This window comes from Leucoraja erinacea, chromosome 28 (genome assembly GCF_028641065.1).
Source record: "Leucoraja erinacea ecotype New England chromosome 28, Leri_hhj_1, whole genome shotgun sequence".
NCBI classification, from domain to species: domain Eukaryota; kingdom Metazoa; phylum Chordata; class Chondrichthyes; order Rajiformes; family Rajidae; genus Leucoraja; species Leucoraja erinaceus.
The window spans coordinates 20,636,376-20,655,744 of record NC_073404.1 but is presented as its reverse complement, the minus strand read 5'-3'; the positions used below and the strand labels follow the sequence as shown (position 1 = coordinate 20,655,744).

Here is a 19,369-nt window from a genome sequence, read left to right as displayed (position 1 = left end):
TAACCCAGCTAGTATAACTTTCTTAAAACATTATCAAAGAATAACATCTTCAAAACTTCTCATCGTAATAACGATGGATCTGAAGTGAAAAAGTTTTAGATACCCTGTGACAAATGAAATTGGTTCATATAATTTATGGGAAAAATTATGCAGGTATAACTAAGGCGAAATGGATGTTTAACAAGAAGAATATAAACACATGGTTTACAAAATAATACATTTTAATTCAAAGTAATCATGTCTAGAAAGCTTAATTTTAAAGTACTGTAGTCTTACATGTTAAGTAATGACCATAGTTGCATGTTAAGTAATGACCATAAATGTACATGAAAAATTAAAACATAAGACACAGTTGGCAAGGGCAGCATTTAGAATAAAAATAGTAAAGGGATAAAGATAAATCCTTGGAGAACACCAAAACTGATACTATCGATATGGCAAAAGACGGATGTCATTCATTGATTGCAGTATTTTCTGCTGTTGGATGCCTCATCAATTGCACATAAGCACTGAGCTCCAATATTCAATGCTGCCATCAGTGGTACTTCCATAACAAGGTGAAAAATAGGAGCAGGAGCAGGCCTGTCAGCTCCTCAAGCTAGTCCTGGTATTCAACAAAATCATAGTGTTTGTGGTAGAATTGAGATAGAAGAGCAAAATCATGGTTGATCTTCTTTCTCAATTCTACCACAAACACTATTTTCCTGCTTTATCCCCATATCCAGCAATTCCCTTAATGTTTTGAATGCAATCAAAGATTCTGCCTCCACAACCTTCCAGAATTCACAACTCTCAAAGCACAGACACCCTTGTCGCAGTCTTAAATAGCCTACATATTTTTGAGCCCATGAACCCTTGTTCTGGACTCATTAGTCAGGGAAAACAACCTGCCTAAAAAAACCCCACCAAAGCTGTTTTACAAAAAATACATAAAGTGCTGGAGTAACTCAGCGGGTCAAGCACTGCTTCTCATTTTTTTTTTAATTAAGCAATCAATTTATTATTATGAATTTGAGCCATTTCTAAGTGAAAGGAGTTACTTTGCTAAATTAAATAATTGCACGTGGGAATCATTTCTGCTTAAATGAGATATGCTTTGACAATTATTTTTAACACATTACATCAACTGGATAATCCAGAACATCCAGCGACTTTGGCTTAAAAATGATCTAATAAGTTTTAATGAATTAAGTTTAAACTTTATTAAAATGTCTATTTTTTTCAGAATTAATGGTGGATGGTGAACTGTCTAATATAGTAAATTTAGATACTGATAACCTACCCCAAAAAAATAAAATTGATTAATATAATGTATTTAATTTCTTCTCATTAATGCTCTTATGCTTAAAATGGCCTTTCAGATGACATCCTTTTGCAGTAATCTTCAGAACCGTTTTTATTGTTCTTGATATGAGATTTTGTCTCATCCAATGGTTATTCTCAATTGCTTTACTATGGTTATTCTCTTGAAATAGATTTGCTGTTGTATTATGCAGGTATCGTGAAAGGTCAGTTGGCAATAAGGAAATATGCTATACATATCAATAGCAATAAGTGGACAGTCAAACTATTTTATTGCTGCTCTTTGTGACAGAAAGCTCTGAAGAGGCATCTCTATTCTTCACTATATGGAAGAATTATAAAAAATAAATATTTGACCATGCCGTCATGAATGTCTGGATTATTTCATTGTCGGGCAATATTGGACACATATCTCTAATATCTAGTTAGTATATAGATGGAATTTGCTATATCAAATGAATAAATACATATGTGTGATGTTTCGGTTTTGAGACTTCTTCAGACTCTGAAGAAGAGTCTCGACCTGAAACGTCACCCATTCCTTCTCTCCAGAGATGCTGCCTGACCCGCTGAGTTACTCCAGCATTTTGTGTCTACCTTCAATTTAAACTAGCATCTGCCGTTCTTTCCTACACATAATAAATTCTTATCACTGTATTGTAGCCGGTGGGATGGGCTTGCAGCCTGGCGGAGGAGTAGGTGTACAGCCTGGCGGAGGAGTCGGTGTACAGCCGGGCCTTGGATTGGGTAATGTACTGTCTTGAGAAAGGCAGGTTTTTTTTCCATGAAATCATGAGTAATCCATTGTGACTGTTCCTAGGAAAAACATAAGCAAAAAATAACAATTGATAGCTGTATCCTTGAAGGATACATGCAGGATAAATTGATGAATTTTACTTCATGTCCAATATAATGACATTTATTCATTTCCTTTATTCCTATATGATTATATCTATTCTTCGCAAGATTATGTACACTTGTACTGTATAAAATCACCCCCTCATCCTCCTGCAGCGGCATGGTTGCGCAGCGATAGAGCTGCTGCCTTACAGCGCTTGGGTTCGATCTTGACTACGGGTGCTGTCTGTACGGAGTTTGTACGTTCTCCCAATTACCTGTGTGGATTTTCTCCGAGATCTTCGGTTTCCTCCCACACTCCAAAGACGTACAGGTTTGTAGGTTGATTGACTTGGTGTAAAATTGTCCCAAGTGTGTGTAGGATGGTGTGCGGGGATCGCTGGTCAGCGTGGACATGGTGGGCCAAAGAGCCTGTTTCCTTGCTGTATCTCTAAACGACACCAAACACAATTAATCACCCCTTCATCCTCCTGTGCTCCAAGGAATCTAATTGAAGTGCATTAGTTCCAGAATATTGTGCTGAATATCAAAAAAAAATGAATCCCATTACCAATATCACCTTTCCATTTATGGAAATAGAATGCCACATTTCCAGTTCTTCACAAGCTAAAAGCTCAAGGAATATTATCCATCATCTCCATGGGCATGTGGTGGTAGAATTTGCTTTTAATGAATCAATCTAACTTTTGAACTAAGTCATCTAATTATTTCATGAGTGTACCGGACACGTGAATACTGTCAGCCTAGCTGAAAGTTATACTGAAACTAATATGGTTGTAATCAATTTGATTTGAATCAATTTAGAACTTCAGTATTAACCAGAGAATGAATTATGTTTACATTGAATGGATAATAATTTTTTATCTTGTTCTGAACATAATGAGTTCTGGACAGTGAAAGTAAAATCAAAGAGTTAACAGTGTGTGCATGGTAATTACAGGTGTAACTGGAGTTCGACCCAGCAGTGCTCCTCTGACTCCCCAACCAGGTACCATTATTACTGCTAAATAACTAGCATGTTGTTGAGTATTCTGGGTCCAGGGGTAGGTTTTATTTATGGAAGTGAAAACTGTATTATTATTTAAAGTGGTTCCTGTCTCATATGCATTGAAAGGAACCATGAAACCAGAAATGTTTCATAGACATATAACAGTCATACAAAACTTTTTTTAAAGTGTTCATGTTTGGTGCAGAGAAGGTGTACCAAAATTTCATAAGAGCAATATCACTGAAGATGAAAACAGTAGCGTTTTAAAATCTTCCTTAACTCAAGATGCTGGCAGTGGAAGAAATGAATAATGTCAAATGAAACATGAAAAATGTTTAATTCATTGTTGCTGTAGCTGCTTTTAAAATGAATGTCCATGAATAGGAAATTGAAGTATAACATTGGAGATGCTTGAGTGTCATAAACGTTGCTCTCTGATTTTAAGATGGTCACTGGAGAAAACAATAGCCGCAATGAAACAGAGGATTTACCTCCAAACTATATTGGATGTTTGGTGGATGAAATGTACCATCTGACCATCTCCACCCTGCCATTTACTCCACTCTAGGATTCATTTGCATCAGGCTGTTTGGTAGAAACTGTGTATCATGTGTTGCTTGTCAGTTCTAGGCCACCACAATATAAGGTGACCCTGCCCTATAATGCGGCAGTGGAATGCAATATTCAGGGAAAGGCCCAATTTGTGGAAGGGGAAACAAATGTTAAAGACTAGAATGTGAACCAAAATGAAAAAGATTAGCCTTTTGAGAAATTTTCAGCTGAATACCCCTTTGTGCTTGTTAAGAGTGGACATAACTGCTGATCAGTAAGCAAAACCCAGAGCCTCTTGACATCAAAAGGATCCCTATCAATTTCAAATAGCATAACCACGTGAAACATTGGGTCTTGGTAAACATTTGGTTCCAAAGCAGCAATGGATAATAGGTAATTAAAAGTTCTTTTTTGGATGCTACTTCAAATGTCTAAGGGAAAATTCGACCTTAACATGAATTTACTCCCTTAAATGATATTACTCTTTGTTTTTTTTATGAACAGGTGGAGTGCAGCCAGATTTTGGTAGTAAAGCAGCCAAGCAAGGTAACTGAAATTCCTTTAGTGGGAAATTTCTAGTTGTCCCTCTTGAATTATTGGGTTTTCGACATCACCCTGGTAAAGAAGTAGTGTTACAATGTTATTTCAATAAAACTACTTGTTTGACTCTCCACTATTAGTACATAACCCGAGGAGGCTGCCATGGATTAGGTTGGCTGTCTTCAAATTGTACAACATATAATATTCCCAATTAAATCACTCCATCTGCTGGACATATGCCCTCAGGAGTCAATCAATCGTAAACCAATCAATCAACCTTTATTGTCATCTTGCAAGCAACAGTTGTACAGTGCAAAATGAAAAGACGTTTCCCAGTGAATAGCGGAACATCGCACATGAAATTTAAAACTTTTCACACATAATAACACTAAAAACAATCCAGTCCCTGATGGAACAGTATAAATAGTTAAAAGCAGGTAAAACAACAACGTTAAAATACAATAAACCAATCATAAAAAATGTCCGGGGCAGCTGATTTGAGTGGCCAGTGCCAGTTATTAAAGTGTCCGTGCCAGCCACAGAATCAAGTGACTGTGAGTACAGAGTGACTGTTTAGCAGCCTCACAGCCTGTGGCAGGAAGCTGTTTAGCAGTCTTGTAGTCCGGGCTTTGATGCTTCGATATCTTTTGCCTGATGGCAGGAGATCCAGGTGTATGTGGAGGGGGTGCAGTTTGTCCTTAGCAATTCTCTGAGCTTTTTTCAGACAGCGGCTCTGGAACAGTTCTTGTACCGAGGGTAGGAAGACGCCAATGATCCTCTCTGCTCCCCTCACTACCCTCTGCAGAGCCTTCCTGTCCGAGCAGTTGCAGGTGCAGTACCACGTATTTATGCAGTACGTGAGTACAGACTCCACCGTGCCCCTGTAGAAAGTCCTGAGGATGTTGGTGGGGAGTGAGGCCTGTTTTAGTTTCCTCAGGAAGTGCAGTCGCTGATGGGCCCGTTTGACGGTCCCAGTGGTGTTCCTGGACCAGGTGAGGCTGTCCGTAATTTGCACACCGAGGAACTTTATGCTCTCCACTCTCTCCACTGCAGTGCCACTGATGTTGAGGGGTGTATGCTTTGGCTGCGCCCTCCTGAAGTCGACAACCATCTCCTTAGTTTTGTCGACATTCAATTCTAGATTATTTTTGCCGCACCAGTCCACCAGTTGTTCTACTTCCTCCCTGTACATTGATTCGTCATCTCCACTGATGAGTCCCACCACTGTAGTGTCATCCGCGAATTTTATGATCTTATTGTCCCTGAATCTGGCAGCACAGTCATGGGTGAGATGGGAAGATTGTAGGAGAACTACAAATTGGCATCAGGAGCCAGGAATATAGAGGGTTTCCCTTGCACCCAGAATCACTTCCTCGCAGTAGCATTAGGTAAGACTAAAAACAATATATGCTTCCCAGAAATGGAAAATCAGCTGATGATCTAAAAACACCAGAACATTGATGAAATGAAAACTAAAGCTGCAGAAAAGATCTGGTTTATTAATGAGAGGCTCTATAAGGTGCTGGTCCTTCCTGTGAATTTGGAGTATTTTACAAAGGTACCTTTTCTTGAGGTGGCTGCTGTAGGTAGCCCAGATCTCAGGAGGCCATGGATCTCTATTGCCCAGTAGACCACAAGTTTTGTGCCAGGTCTGAGGTCTTAATATTGAAACACCCTTTTCATCAATCAACTAATGGCTGTAAATGGCATATTGAAAGCAATTGTGAATTTTAATTCTATCACCTAACCTACTGTGGATAATAATACTATTTTATTAATTTAAAGAGCTGTTCTAATATCATGCCATTGTGCAGATTGGCTAGAGATGGCATGACTTCATACACACAACTTTTAAAAGAGCTTATCTTCAGTGAATATAAACAATGTCTCACAATATTGTTTTTAGGTAACAAAATAATGGTTTACCGTTTTTATCATCAATTTAAGAGGCTATTTGATCATTACTGTTCTCACATTCTGGTTCTTCTTCAGGGCTTGGACAAAGAGGTGCTGGTGGATTCCTACCCTATTATCAACCTGGTAAGGACCTGATCCATTATGTGCATTGTAAAATATAATGTAAAAACATCTGAATGTGTTTGAATTTCCAATGATAATTGGGAGGTATGAGAAAGATAGGGGTGATGGTGGAATAATTGTAGATATAATGTATCGGTAATTCCCGTAGTAATTTGCCCACTGTGTGTAAAGGTCAAGCAAAGATGGGGTGAACAAGTGAAATAACGGTTTAAAAAGTGGAAATTGATTTCTGATGAGAGGGTTGTAATATTACATGCAAATTGAGGCGACAAGCTCTTTTGTTAGTCTTTGGTGATTGAACTAAATTTGGTAGGCAAATGAATGATGCATTTATAAATACATCACAACATAACCAAGATATTTGGCTATACAGCTGCTCTTCTGGCTGCAAAAGATTTCTTGCAAGGAGATTTTGAACGCTGGTTAAAATAAGACATATGTTTTGGAATTTAAAATGCCTTTTCACCTTCACGTGCTTAATTCGCATTGTGTTTCTCTAATTTGTTATAAAAATTATAGGCTCATAAAAATAACCTCCACATTCTTACATTAGCTGAAAACAAAAATATCCAATGAAAGTAAAGATCACTCATAATTCAAACTAAACAACTGTCAGTGAAAGTGACCCGTGTAACAGATGGTGTATCACAACTGAACAGGCAAAGATGGTGATGAATAGAAAAAAGAAACATACAGTGTTATATAGAAATTATAAAGGCATCTTAACTTGCACTTGAACAACTTGGTACTAATGTCAATAGGCTAATGTGACTGCTAATGTCAGCAATCTTCAGAGACAAGAAAATGAGATGTGAGGCGCACTTCTGAAAATGTCTATTAACTTACTTAGCAGGAGTCAGAGCTGGATATGGAGATGGAACTGGACAATTGGGGTACCTACAGGCTGCAGGTATTGAATATTTAACTTGGTACTAAAGAATTTCAAAGCAGAAACGTTGCCAATAAGAATATATAATTGATTTAATTTTCACATAAAATAGCTGTTTCTGCTCTCACTGATTTCAAAATATTAGATAGCCAACATAAATGAGCAAATTTGACAGATAACACCATTGATGAGAATGAATGGCCTTTATTTTTATCATTTCACATTCAGTTTCATGTATACCTATTTCTCTTTTCTTAAAAGTTGGTTTATGTAGTAATAACTGATTTCCCAGAGGTTGTTCTTTACATTTATTGTTTGGATTTTTAAACTCCATTTCTTAAGTTACCTAATCAACACATTAATTTTATGTAATCAAAGGAACAGGCTTATAATGTTCCCAATAAATGTAGTAAGCTTTAGGATTTAGAAAATATTAGAAAAGAGAAGACCAAGTCATTGATAAGGAAATATTATGTCAAATAGTCTGGTAAGAATTGTAAAAACACACTATAAAAGTTTATTTGGAATGTAAAGCTCATCTTAATGATGGCCATCTATAGATTGAGACTGAGATTGATATTTAGGAATGTAAATAGCAGAAAGGTTAAACAAATATTTTGCATCTGTTTACAGAGAAGAAGACACAACTTCTAGAGATATTTACGATCTGTAGATGTAGTGTGAATGAGCAACTCAAAGAAGTTTGCATTACTTGACACCAAAATAGAGTACTTAAGGGAAATGGAATTTGATATATCTCCAGGACCTAATGACTTGCTTGCATGAGTTTTGATGGCTCTGGAGATATTGAATGCCCTGCAAATTTTAATCTTCTGAAATTCCCATGACTCCCACAAACAGTTTAAAAAGATTTCAAGGTAGTCAATGTAATCCCACTATTTAAAAAAGGGAGGGAGAAAACAGGGAACCTTAGGTGAATTTGTGTGACATCATGAGAAGGAAGGATGTTGGAATTTATCAGTGTATAACGGGGAACCATAGAAAATAATAGGCTTGGCAGAAACTGTGGATTTTTGAAAGGGAAATCATATTTGATAAATCGGTTTACGGTTTTTGAGGTAATGGAAACAATATTAATGATCCGATCATGTAGCACATCTAGAAATTCAGAATGCTTTCATATGTGTTTGTGCCAAATAATAGAATCTTAAACAAAAGTAGAGCTTTATGGTGGTATGGATAGCAAATTGCTTAATAGGCGAAAGGAATAAATAAGCCATGTTTGGATAGGGAATCAACAGCAAATAAGACAGAACCTAGGTTTTCACAATTTATATCCATGATCAGGATGAGAAGTAATATACCAAAATCTGCTTATGATACAAAGTTGAGTGCAAGTGTGGGCTCTGAAAAGGACAAGGAGAAGTTCCAGGGCAATGTAGGTAAGCTCAATGAATTGGCAAGCACATGACGGACAGAATCTGATGCGGCAAAATATGATGGCAAACCAAACGAGCTCTGCTAGAGGATCTCAGCAGGTCAGATAACATTAGTGGAGGGAAATGAACCATCTACTTTTATGAACAAGACCCTTCTTCTAGACTGAAAGAGTAAATGGGATGTAACCAGTATTAAAAAAAAAAAAAGCGATGAGAGGGGCAAGTGCTTACAAGTGAAGGTAAATACAGGTGAGGAGTGGTGATTCACAGGTAACTGTCGAGTGGGAAGGAAAAGGGGGCGATAGCAACAGAGGCTGAGAAGTGATGAGGAGAACAAAAGGCTGTAGATTCTGGAATGTGATGGGAAAGGAAGATGAATAATAGGCCTGAATGAGGGGTGGTGACAGACAGGGGGGGGGGGAGGGGGGGCATCAGAGGAGGAAATGATCCAATGTGAGCAGTGTCTGGGGAGCAGGTAAAGCAACAGTGTGATAGGGGGCTGAAGGGTCAGGTGTGGGGGAAAAAAAAGGTGAGCATGAGAGGATAGGGGTAAATGGGAGGAAAGAGACAAAAACGATAGAGGTGAGGGTTACCTGAGCTTGGAGAATCCAACATTCATGGGTTGAGTTGTAAACTACACAGGACAAATATGAAGTGCTGCTCTTAGGCTAAAAAAAATAAAAAAATAGGTTTTGGTGACATGAGGGTTTGGGAAGCCTTGTTCATAATCACTGAGAGTTAATACGCAAGTATATGTAAACAATTAAAAGGACAAATGGTTTATTGACTTAATTGCAAAAGGATTTGAGTAACACATATAACTGCAATTATACGGAGACCAGGTGAAAATGTATCTAGAGCATTGCAGACACATCTGATGCCACTACATAGGCAAGAATATATTTGCAATAAAAGGAGTGTTACAAATGTTCACCAAATTTGTTCCTGTGATGAGAGTTTGGAAGGGAACGTTTTTGTCCAATGAGGAGATATTAAGCAAACTGGGCTGATACTCTTGAGTTTTGAAATATAGAGCATATCTTCTGGCTCTTCACCATTTCAAAGTAAGGGAGTCACTCATTCAGGATAATGAGAGAAATTGTTTCTCTCACAATGTAGTAAATCTTAATAACTTTATACACAAGGGCACAGTAGATTTTAGTCACTTACAATTATTAATACATTTTTTTGATGGCAAGAGAATTCAACATCAGCCATGATCTTCTTGGATGGCAAAACAAGTATGATGAGTTAAATCCCTAATTCATCCTTCTATTTGTTATGTTCTTATGCCATTGCTAATGTGAAGAATAATTTTCTCATGATGACATTCAACATAGAACATTTATTTGATGCTGGCACATAATTTTGGAACTCAACATCAAATAACCTCATACTGCTTGATGCACATTCAGCAGCAGAAAGGGCACTCTAATTGTTCTATTAATAAGAAACATTTGTTACCTTTTTTCTGGATGGTCCCACATTTCTACAAGTGCTTGATGCTTACTACAGTTGTTTCAAATTTTAAAAAGTCTGCAGATAAAATTCTGATGTGCTGACTGACATTTTGTTGATTTTAAGTATTTTGCATTAAAAACAAATGCTCCCTGGCAAGGGTGCATAGACAGAAATACAACAAAGAACAGAATAGCTGAGGGAATGAATAAAAGGCATGTAGAAGATGTACAGTTTTGTAGGTTAATTGGCTTCTGTAATTTTTAAATTGTCCACAGTGTGTAGGACAATGCTAGTGTGCTTGCTGGTTGGTATGGGTATGGGCTCGGTGGGCTGAAGGCCATGCTCCAACTCTATGCTAAATAGGGTCAGGAAAAACACAACTTTCAATGGCACATTCTTGTTAGTAACTAATTAATTTTGAAAGGGGATCATGAAATATGATTTCAATCTTTTGAGCACAACTGATTTTGATTGTGGATTCTAGAGATTTTGGTAGGAGTCTTCTCCAACGGTGTGGTTGGGCAGAGTTGGTGGTGGGGAGCAGTGGATTTCCAGAAGGTTCCTACAGAACACCTACAAAATAAAAACTTAAGCAGTTTATTTGCACATAACAAAAGAACATAGAACCAGAGTAGCAAACAGCTCTTCAAGACGAAGATGAACATACTGATTTTGTTGCTCATACATATTCCTCCCAGATAACTTTATCCTTTGATTCCTTTCGTTGTCCAAAAAATTTAAGTTCCAAGCTTGAATATACACAATGACAAATTCACACCTGTTTAAGATAGAAAATTCTAAAGATTTAAAATGCTTTGTGCCAAAGAAATTTGTGGTTATCAACATCCTAAATGGCTGACCCCTATCATGACTAGTGTTTAAGATTTAGAAGGCGGGGCTGGGGAACGATGAGGTTGGAGGCTTGGGAGCTGCGGCAGGGAGCCGGAAGTGATGAAGCCAGTGATAGTGTTTGAGATAATGTGGTGCTCGTCTGTGGGGTCATGGTCCAAGGATAAGTCATGACTATCTCTCCTGGTTATGGATTCTCAAGCCAGAATGGGTTTCCCAGAAACCTCATAGAATCCTTTATGTCTTGAGATTTTTTTTGTCATATTTCTAGACGTTAGTGATTTTGACTCAAACGTCCTTAATTGAATAACTCTCTCATTCCCAGGAATTAAGAAGTGATTATAGCTACATATGTTAGTGGCATAAAACCACAACAAATCACTCTGATCAAGTGATTATAACTATACATGTTAAAGTGGCATGGAACCAACAAATCACTCTGATCACAACTCTAACTGACACATGTGACAAATGTCAGACACTCCCATAATATTAAAGATATTCAGTATCTTATTTGATAATAACCTTTTCCAATTTAATTCTATCAAATGTTTAATAACAGCTGTTTTCTGTAGGTGTTGGCTTAGCTAGAAATATTGTTGTCACCAATTGAATCTATTTTCTTTGTTTCTGAAGGCTCCCCTTGTGCAATGGGCAAATACTGTGGCAGAAGGAGAAAATAATCAAATATTGGGAAAAGAAGTGACCTCAAGAATTCTGGTGCTACTGCCTGATTTGGAATGTAAAGGATGGTGTGTCATGGAACTCCTCAGCTCCATCCCTTTCCCTCAGATACACCTTTCAACCCCCATTTCATCTACATGTGTTATCAATATCTAATGGATTTTTTTTTTATCAAGGAAACTCTAAAATATGTTGTGTGCTTCAAGAGTTTAGGGACCAGTTTACAGCTGAGTCTTTTGCTGTTAATCTCAGTATTAGTTAACACCATCCTTGACTTGATTTGTTTTATTTTGTGACAATGTCTCCAGTATTATTAAATTATAAAAATGGTGTTATTAATTTTCAGTTGCTTGGGCTTTGCTTGACAAAATGTACTGTGAGCAATGCCTGGATTATATAGCTGGGTAGTAGCTCCATCCACCCCTACCATAATATTTGGTGCTAAACATCATTTTTTTAGAGTGGCAGCTGTATTCATACAAATGATGGCTCAACTGATGCTGGGACCTGAAGTGACCAATGCAACTTTCACATATTATAGTTCTAAATGTTTGTGCACATGGCTGCCAGGACTTTGCACATGGAGGCCAAATTACCTTCCTGGCCAGAATATTCCTGGAGAGATTGATATGATTTTTAAAGTTTATTTTAAGTTTATGCAAGCTGAGAGACATTAGGACAGATTTTCCTTGTCTTCCACTCAAGGCTTCTGATGTTCATATGCACAGAAAACAAGTGCCAGCTATATTTCAGGTGTGTGTATCTCCCCGTCTGATTTTCCTGTATCCATTGCACATACATGACTCAATAGCCCTAGGCTCAGGAAAATCTGCCCCAGAGTAATAAAACATGAATAACTTCACCATAGGCATGGTGTGGCAAGACGTTTACTACCTCCAGGATTAGGATTGTTGAATGAGCTCCATACGTTTCAACAATCCGATTACCTCCACAGCTAGTTTTAACTAAGATTTTTATATTATTGATGTCCTCTTAGAATTCTTCCAACGGAGTTAATTGCATAACATGTATCCAGGTGACTTTTATTTTGAATTTGAATAATTTTCCTAATCCATTCCAGTTTATAAATTTTCCCTGGATTAGAAATACAACTTAATTGTCTTGCTGTTAAAAGATTGATCACTGTACATGGTGTTGTGAATCCCTGTGGCACTACATTGTATCTTGGGCATCATCTTTGTGAACAACTATTTAAAAATGAGAGGTTATTTGAACAGAATCATATGCAATTATTGAATTGCATGCAAATTCAAGCTGTCTGACGTGAAAATGCAGAAGCCCACCAAAGCCACAATTGTTAAATCTATTATACCTTCCAGTTTCTGATCCTTTCCTGTGATTCCACTTTCTTGGACTCTATTTTTCTGTTTTAATTCTGTTTCTGGTGGAAAATATGATTTTCAATTTTCTTGAAAATAGTGCGGAGAGCATCTTAAGTGTTCATAGAAGCAAATGCTGAACAGTTTCTACTTTTATTGCAACTCACCACTTTGTCCTGCAACTCTTTTAATAAATGAGATTGCTTGAAATTATGCTGTCATATGTAATACTTTACATCAGTTCTGTTGTAATAAACATTGTAGTAGAACTTGAGCCCCAACATTAATGTATTGCTTCAGATTTGGTGTAATGACCATCCGCTGTAAACTCTGTGACTCAAATACAGGATGGATAATAATTCAGTACTTGCTTTTAAAATAAACAAAATTGTTTACTTTAATTTTAGTTTGTAAATCATTGAACACTACGAATAACAGCATCAGAATGAATGGGAAAAACATTAATTTCTGCACAATTTTCGCAATTTATTTTATGTGGCCAAAAGCAATGCAATCCACTATTCTGTATTTACACTTGATTAACTATATTGTGAATAGCCATTAAATTATGAATGAATAACACACAACGGTACAATGAGCAACCCTTACCCTACTGACAGGGTCATCAAACAGCTACAAAATGGTAATGCTTATGCAAGAAAACCAGCAACAGTGAAAGAGAAAAGTATCATTTATATTGTTTTTATTTAAGCCCAATAAAACTACTTTAAAACCAATTAATCACTTTTGAACTGAAACTGGTAACTTGCTCACAGGTAGACCCTGCATTAACATAAAATGATCAGATTAACCCAGAAATAAGATGGTATAAAAATGTTTCAGACGTATAGAACACCGAAATGGACTCTTCACCCCACCCTGATGTCAAGATCATCTACCTGCACAATCCATATCCCTCCATTCCCTGCATATCCATGTACCTATCTAAAAGCATTCTAAGGGAGCTAAGGTCCTGGAACCCACGATCCTTCAGCACATCATACAAACTCATTACAGTATTCTCCCAAATGCACTTCTTTCTCTACGTGGGCAAAGTGACACAAATGACAGTAACAGCAAACATGCAGTAGGCAGATGTGGCTGCAATATCTGACAGTTGGAGAGGGCAGCCATTATTAGAGTGATTGTAACAGAGTTGGTGGTCAGCAGAGGGTGATGGTAACTTCCTTCAGCTTTATACTTGCTCTTCATCCCTCAATCTGTTCTGATTTACCAACTGCAAATGAGAGCATGCACCTCCTACTCTCCCTCCACCTTCATCACAGACTCCATGTATATCCTTATCCAACCCAGCCAGATGGAGATTGAAGATGATTGTGCTTACCACCATCCAGTGGCACACCGGTAGAGAAACAACTGGCCTGGATGGTGTTCCTGTCCATGTCCTAAAAACCTGCGTGGACCAGTTGACAGGACTTTGAGGCCATTTTTAACCTCCCCCTACTCCATTCTGAGATTTCCCACCTGCTTTGAGAGGACCTCAATCATCCAACGGCCAAAGAACTGCAAGGTAGTGTGCCTGAATGATTACCATCTGACATCCACCATTATGAAATGTTTCGAAGAGACTGATCATGACATACATCTCCCTCAGCGAGGTGAATCAGTTAGTTATTGACTACAGGAAGCGTGGTGAAGTATGTGCCCCAGTCAGCTTCACTGGTCCTGAAGTGCAAAATTTCAAGTTCCTTGGCATAACATTGCCAACGATTTGTCAGGATCAAGCACATTGAAGCGAAATCCAAGAAGGTACCTCATTGCCTTTACTTCCTCAAAACACTGAGGAAATTTGGCATGTCTCCAATGACTCTTTACAAACTTCTACAGATACAGCATAGAAAGCATACCGTCACAATACATCACAGCTTGGTTGGGGAAAACACTGCCCGGCCGCAAGAAATTTCAGAGAGTTGTGGATGTAGCCAGTACATCACACAGATTACACACCCCACCATTGATTCCATCTACACTTCATACTGCCTCAGAAAAGTAGGCAACATAATCAAAAACTTGTCCCAAACTGGTAATTCCTACTTCTCCCTGGTCCCATCAGGCAGAGTATACAGAAGCTCAAAAGTGTGCACCACCAGTCTGCGGAACTGTTTATTTGTCCCTCTGCTATCAGGCTGCTGAATTGTCCTTCCATACTGTTCGATTCACCTCTACCCCAATGTGGACATCGGACTTTATCTCGAGAACCTGTCTGCGTTATAATGCTGAGAACTATATTCTGCATTCTGTATCTTCCCCTTTGCTTGTTCGTATTTGTGTGTAGTATTTTCTGATTTGATTGGATAGCATGCAAAACAAAGTATTTCATAAGTTCGTGTCATAGGAGCAGAATTAAGCCACTTGGCCCATCGAGTCTACTCTGCCATTCAATCATGACTGATCTATCTTTCCCTCTCAACCCATTCTCCTGCCTTCCTTCCATAACCCTTACTAATCAAAAATCTGTCAATTTCTGCCTTAAAAATACCCGATGACACCCTTCACAGAAGTCTGTGGCAATTAATTCCACAGATTCACCATCCTCTAACTCAAGAAATTCCTCCTTGTCCCCTTTCTAAAGGTACGTATTTTTATTCTGAGGCTCTGGCCCCAGACTCTCCCACAAGTGGAAACATCCTTTCCACATCCACTCTATCCAGGCCTTTCACTATTCAGTAAGTTTCAATGAGGGCCCCCTCTTCCTTCTAAACCTCAGTGAGTACAGGCCCAGTGTAATCAAACTCTCATCATATGTTAACCCAATCATCCCCAGGTTCATTCTTGAAAACCTCCTCTGTGCATTCTCCAAAGCCAGCACATCCTTCCTCATATATGGAGCTCAAAGCTGCTCACAATAATCCAGATGGGGTCTGACCAGTCTCAGCAGTACATCCCTGTTATTATATTCTAGTCCTCTCAAAAGCCTCAGCAGTACATCCGTTATTATATTCTAGTCCTCTCAAAATAAATGCCAACATTGCATTTGTCATCTTTACTATCGATTCAACTTGCAAACTAACCTTTTTGGAATCCTGCACCAGCACTCCCAAGTCCCTTTCCACCTCTAATTTCTGAATCCTCTGTAATTTAGAAAATAGTCTACGCTTTTATTCCAACTACCAAAAATGCATGACTGCACACTTTACTATGCTGTAATCCATCTGCCACTTATTTGCGCATTCTCCAACCTGTCCAAGTCCTTTTGCAGAGTCCCTGTTTTCTCTACACTACCTGCCCTTCCAACTATCTTTGTATCATCTGCTAACTTGGCCACAAAGCCTTCAATCCAAATCTTTGATACACAAGGTGAAGAGTAGTGGCCCCAGCACAGACCCCTGCAGAACACCACTGGACACTGGCAGCCAACCAGAAAAAGACCCCTTTTTCCAACTCTTTGCCTTCTGCCATTAGCCAACCTTCTATCCATACTAATATCTTACCTCTAATACCACAGACTCTCATCTTCTTTATCAGTCTCAAGCACGACATCTTAACAAAAGCATTCTGAAAATCCAGGTAAACAACATCCACTGACTCTCCTTTATCTATCCTGCTATTTACTTCCTCAAAAAATTTCAACAGATTTGTCAGGTAAGATCTCCCCTTTACAAAACAATGCTGACTTCAGCCTATTTCATCATGTATTCAAAAACCTCCTCCTTTATAATGGCCTCTAAAATCTTACCAACCACTGATGTCAGGCTAACCAGCCTATAGTTTCCACTCTTCTGCTTCGCTCCCTTCTTGAACAGCAGAGTAACATTTGCATCTCTGGGACTGCTCCTGACTCCAGTGATTCTGGAAAGATCACCACCTCCACAATCTCTAAAGCTACCTCTTTTAGAACTCTGGAGTGTACTCCATCTGGTCCAGGTGAGTTATCCACCTTCAGACTTTTCAGCTTCTCAAACACCTACTACAATGAACGGTAAACTCTCCAATTTTATCTACCCCCCTTTTTAATCTACCTAGTTGTTTCCCCTCCCATGTGCATACATTTGTTTCCACACTACTTCCACCATCCCCAGTTTGTTTCTCCTTCTCCATTTGCTCAACACCCATTTCTTCCTTCCTCAAAGTTCCCTATTTTCACTTCCTTATCCCCACTTTCCTGCAGAGTATCTCCAATTTTAATTTTTACTTTAAATTAGTGTGAGGTTAAAATAGCCTCATACGGTTTCCATCTTGAAATATATTCCTTCAGGAATCACTAACTATTTGAAACTTAGTTAGATAAATGCTTTCCCTGATAAAAACATCTATCAGAGATTATATCATCAGGCTGGTTGTTCCATTATTTTAATGGAAAGTTCCATTCTTTTCCCACCTTTGAAAGATTCATTATATGACCTCTTCCTCTTAACTAAGGATGGGCCAATCAATATCCACAATAAATTCAACGCATAACTTCATCAGCTATCTGCACTACACTTTCTTCTACATCACTTTCTTTAACGAGTCCAATCCATTCTCCCCATTTCTCATCTGTTCTGATAATGTCAACTCACTTCTACCTTCAAAAGCTTGAAAGACTGGAAGGTCCAGACTTAAAAACAGCTTATTCCTCACTGTTTTCATATTCCTGAACCAATCACCTCCATATCACAACCTCTTCTTGGAGGTTCTGAAACATACTCTTACAACACTACCTGATTTGGTTATTCCATTATGGCACTTTAGTATTTTAGCAGTACCACATCATTATTTCTCATTAAGTGTGTTGATATTAGTCATAGAGTCATACAGCATTGAAACAGACCCTTCAGCCCAAGCTGTCTTATAAACAATCAAGTGAACACGGATTTCATGTTTATTTGCATTAAGCAGAAGCAGCTGAACATGTTCAGGTTGCACTGATGTTTATTTACCATCTGTTCCGACAAGTATCTTGCATAAGCCTTTGCACTTTTCACTAATTGACTACACCGTGACCCCATTACAAAGTGCTTAGCGCTGTTACTGGAGTTGCAGTATGATACATTATTCATTTGTGTGACTTTTGTAGGATGCCCAGGTATCCATAATGCAGTACATATTCGGGGGAATAAAAAAATAAATTAACCACAGTGTGAACGTGGAAATTAAATTCTGACCTTCCACTGCGGGGTTCGTTAATTAATCAACGTGCATCCATAGTGTTACATGAGATGCACTAGTGTCCATCTGGACGCTGCAACAGAGGCAGTGTGCATCCAGAGAGTTGGGCTGGTGCACACCCATAGTATTAGAGGGGGTGCACCAGTGTGCAGCTGTAGTGGATGCGGTCGTGTGCACTTCAGTGTTGCGGGTGTGTGTGTGTGTTCCAGTGTACATTCGCTGTGCAGCAGGATTGCATTGCTATTTCTGCCCCCGTCTGCAAGAGAACACTGAGGCGATTGCTTACACTGGGAATTGCATTTGTTATTAAGCTTTCTCCTGCAGGAGTTACGCCGTTGCGTGTCCTGAGCGCCGGATGGTGTGCAGTTTGAGAGATCCTCCTGCGAGTCTTTGGGGGCAGTTCCAGGTCGGCCCGCCCGCCCGTGTGAGTGAGGAAAGTGGAGGCGAGAAGCCGGCGGCTGCACTGTCCGTCTCGCTGGGTCGGCGCTCTCCCATTTAGCGGTGTCAAGGCTGCCGGGCGTGGATGTGGTTGATGCTGCTGTGCTGCACCTGGAGGGACGATCGGATGGGAGAAGAGGAGGGTGGGTACGGCAGGTTCACGCCGACTTGCTGCATCGCTCTGCTCGATGCCCGTGCACCTTGTTGCCCTTCTCTTCCCCTCCGCTCCGCTAATTCCACCGCACACTCTCGTTTGCATCCGTGCGGATCGCTACCCGGCCTTCCTTCCTTCCCCCTGGTGACCAGGGCTGCGGCCCCGAGGCTGCTCTGTACGTGGCCCTGACCTACCTAGTGTGTTGGTGTTTATGCTGCTTTGCGGATGCGTGCTCTCCTAGGCTACATTATAATAAATCACAGCGACCCAATGTCTGGTTGCAGCAGAGCGAATGGCCTTGCCGGGCATCATGCGGTGGCTTTGTGTGTTGTGTCTATGGGTGTAGCTGCCCTCTAAGGCCTTCTCCTGTGTGTGTGTGTGTGTGTTGGGCCTGGCTGGGTCAGGACAGGCACATACTGGGCGGTGCTCACTAATTACAGTGTCTTCATTTGCTGTCTCGGGTTACAGGGGGACGTTTGCCTTGCTGTGCGGGATGTGGCCGCTCCATCTATGATGGTCAATACCTTCAGGCTCTCAATACAGACTGGCACAACGCCTGCTTCAGGTAGGTACCTAAGGCCCTCCCTTCCTGTGTACTTTACACCGCGTTAATATTAAAACTTGTCTTTTTGTTCGAAAACGAACGTACTGAGAACATAGTGTATCATATTCACTGCACGGTGTTGTCCATACAGTACATGCTGTGCTGTTCAAAATCTAAAATGTGCTGCTCAGAACATCAGAGTACGGCACATGGTGCACAGT

The 19,369-nt window shown here is 39.4% G+C and overlaps 2 protein-coding genes across 2 annotated transcripts in view; both read left to right on the top strand.

Moving 5' to 3' along the window:
* The window catches only part of LOC129710464 (elastin-like), a 120,740-nt gene extending 107,436 nt beyond the window's left edge, over positions 1-13,304 (top strand). The window contains exons 48-53 of the mRNA XM_055657419.1: positions 1,966-2,049; positions 3,101-3,148; positions 4,205-4,246; positions 6,233-6,280; positions 7,131-7,190; positions 11,516-13,304. Coding sequence (XP_055513394.1) covers positions 1,966-2,049; positions 3,101-3,148; positions 4,205-4,246; positions 6,233-6,280; positions 7,131-7,190; positions 11,516-11,562 — 329 coding nt within the window. The 3' untranslated portion in view covers positions 11,563-13,304. The remainder of the gene's footprint in view (positions 1-1,965; positions 2,050-3,100; positions 3,149-4,204; positions 4,247-6,232; positions 6,281-7,130; positions 7,191-11,515) is intronic.
* Positions 13,305-17,036: 3,732 nt separating this feature from the next.
* The window catches only part of limk1a (LIM domain kinase 1a), a 45,390-nt gene continuing 43,057 nt past the window's right edge, over positions 17,037-19,369 (top strand). The window contains exons 1-2 of the mRNA XM_055657982.1: positions 17,037-18,593; positions 19,073-19,169. Coding sequence (XP_055513957.1) covers positions 18,536-18,593; positions 19,073-19,169 — 155 coding nt within the window. The 5' untranslated portion in view covers positions 17,037-18,535. The remainder of the gene's footprint in view (positions 18,594-19,072; positions 19,170-19,369) is intronic.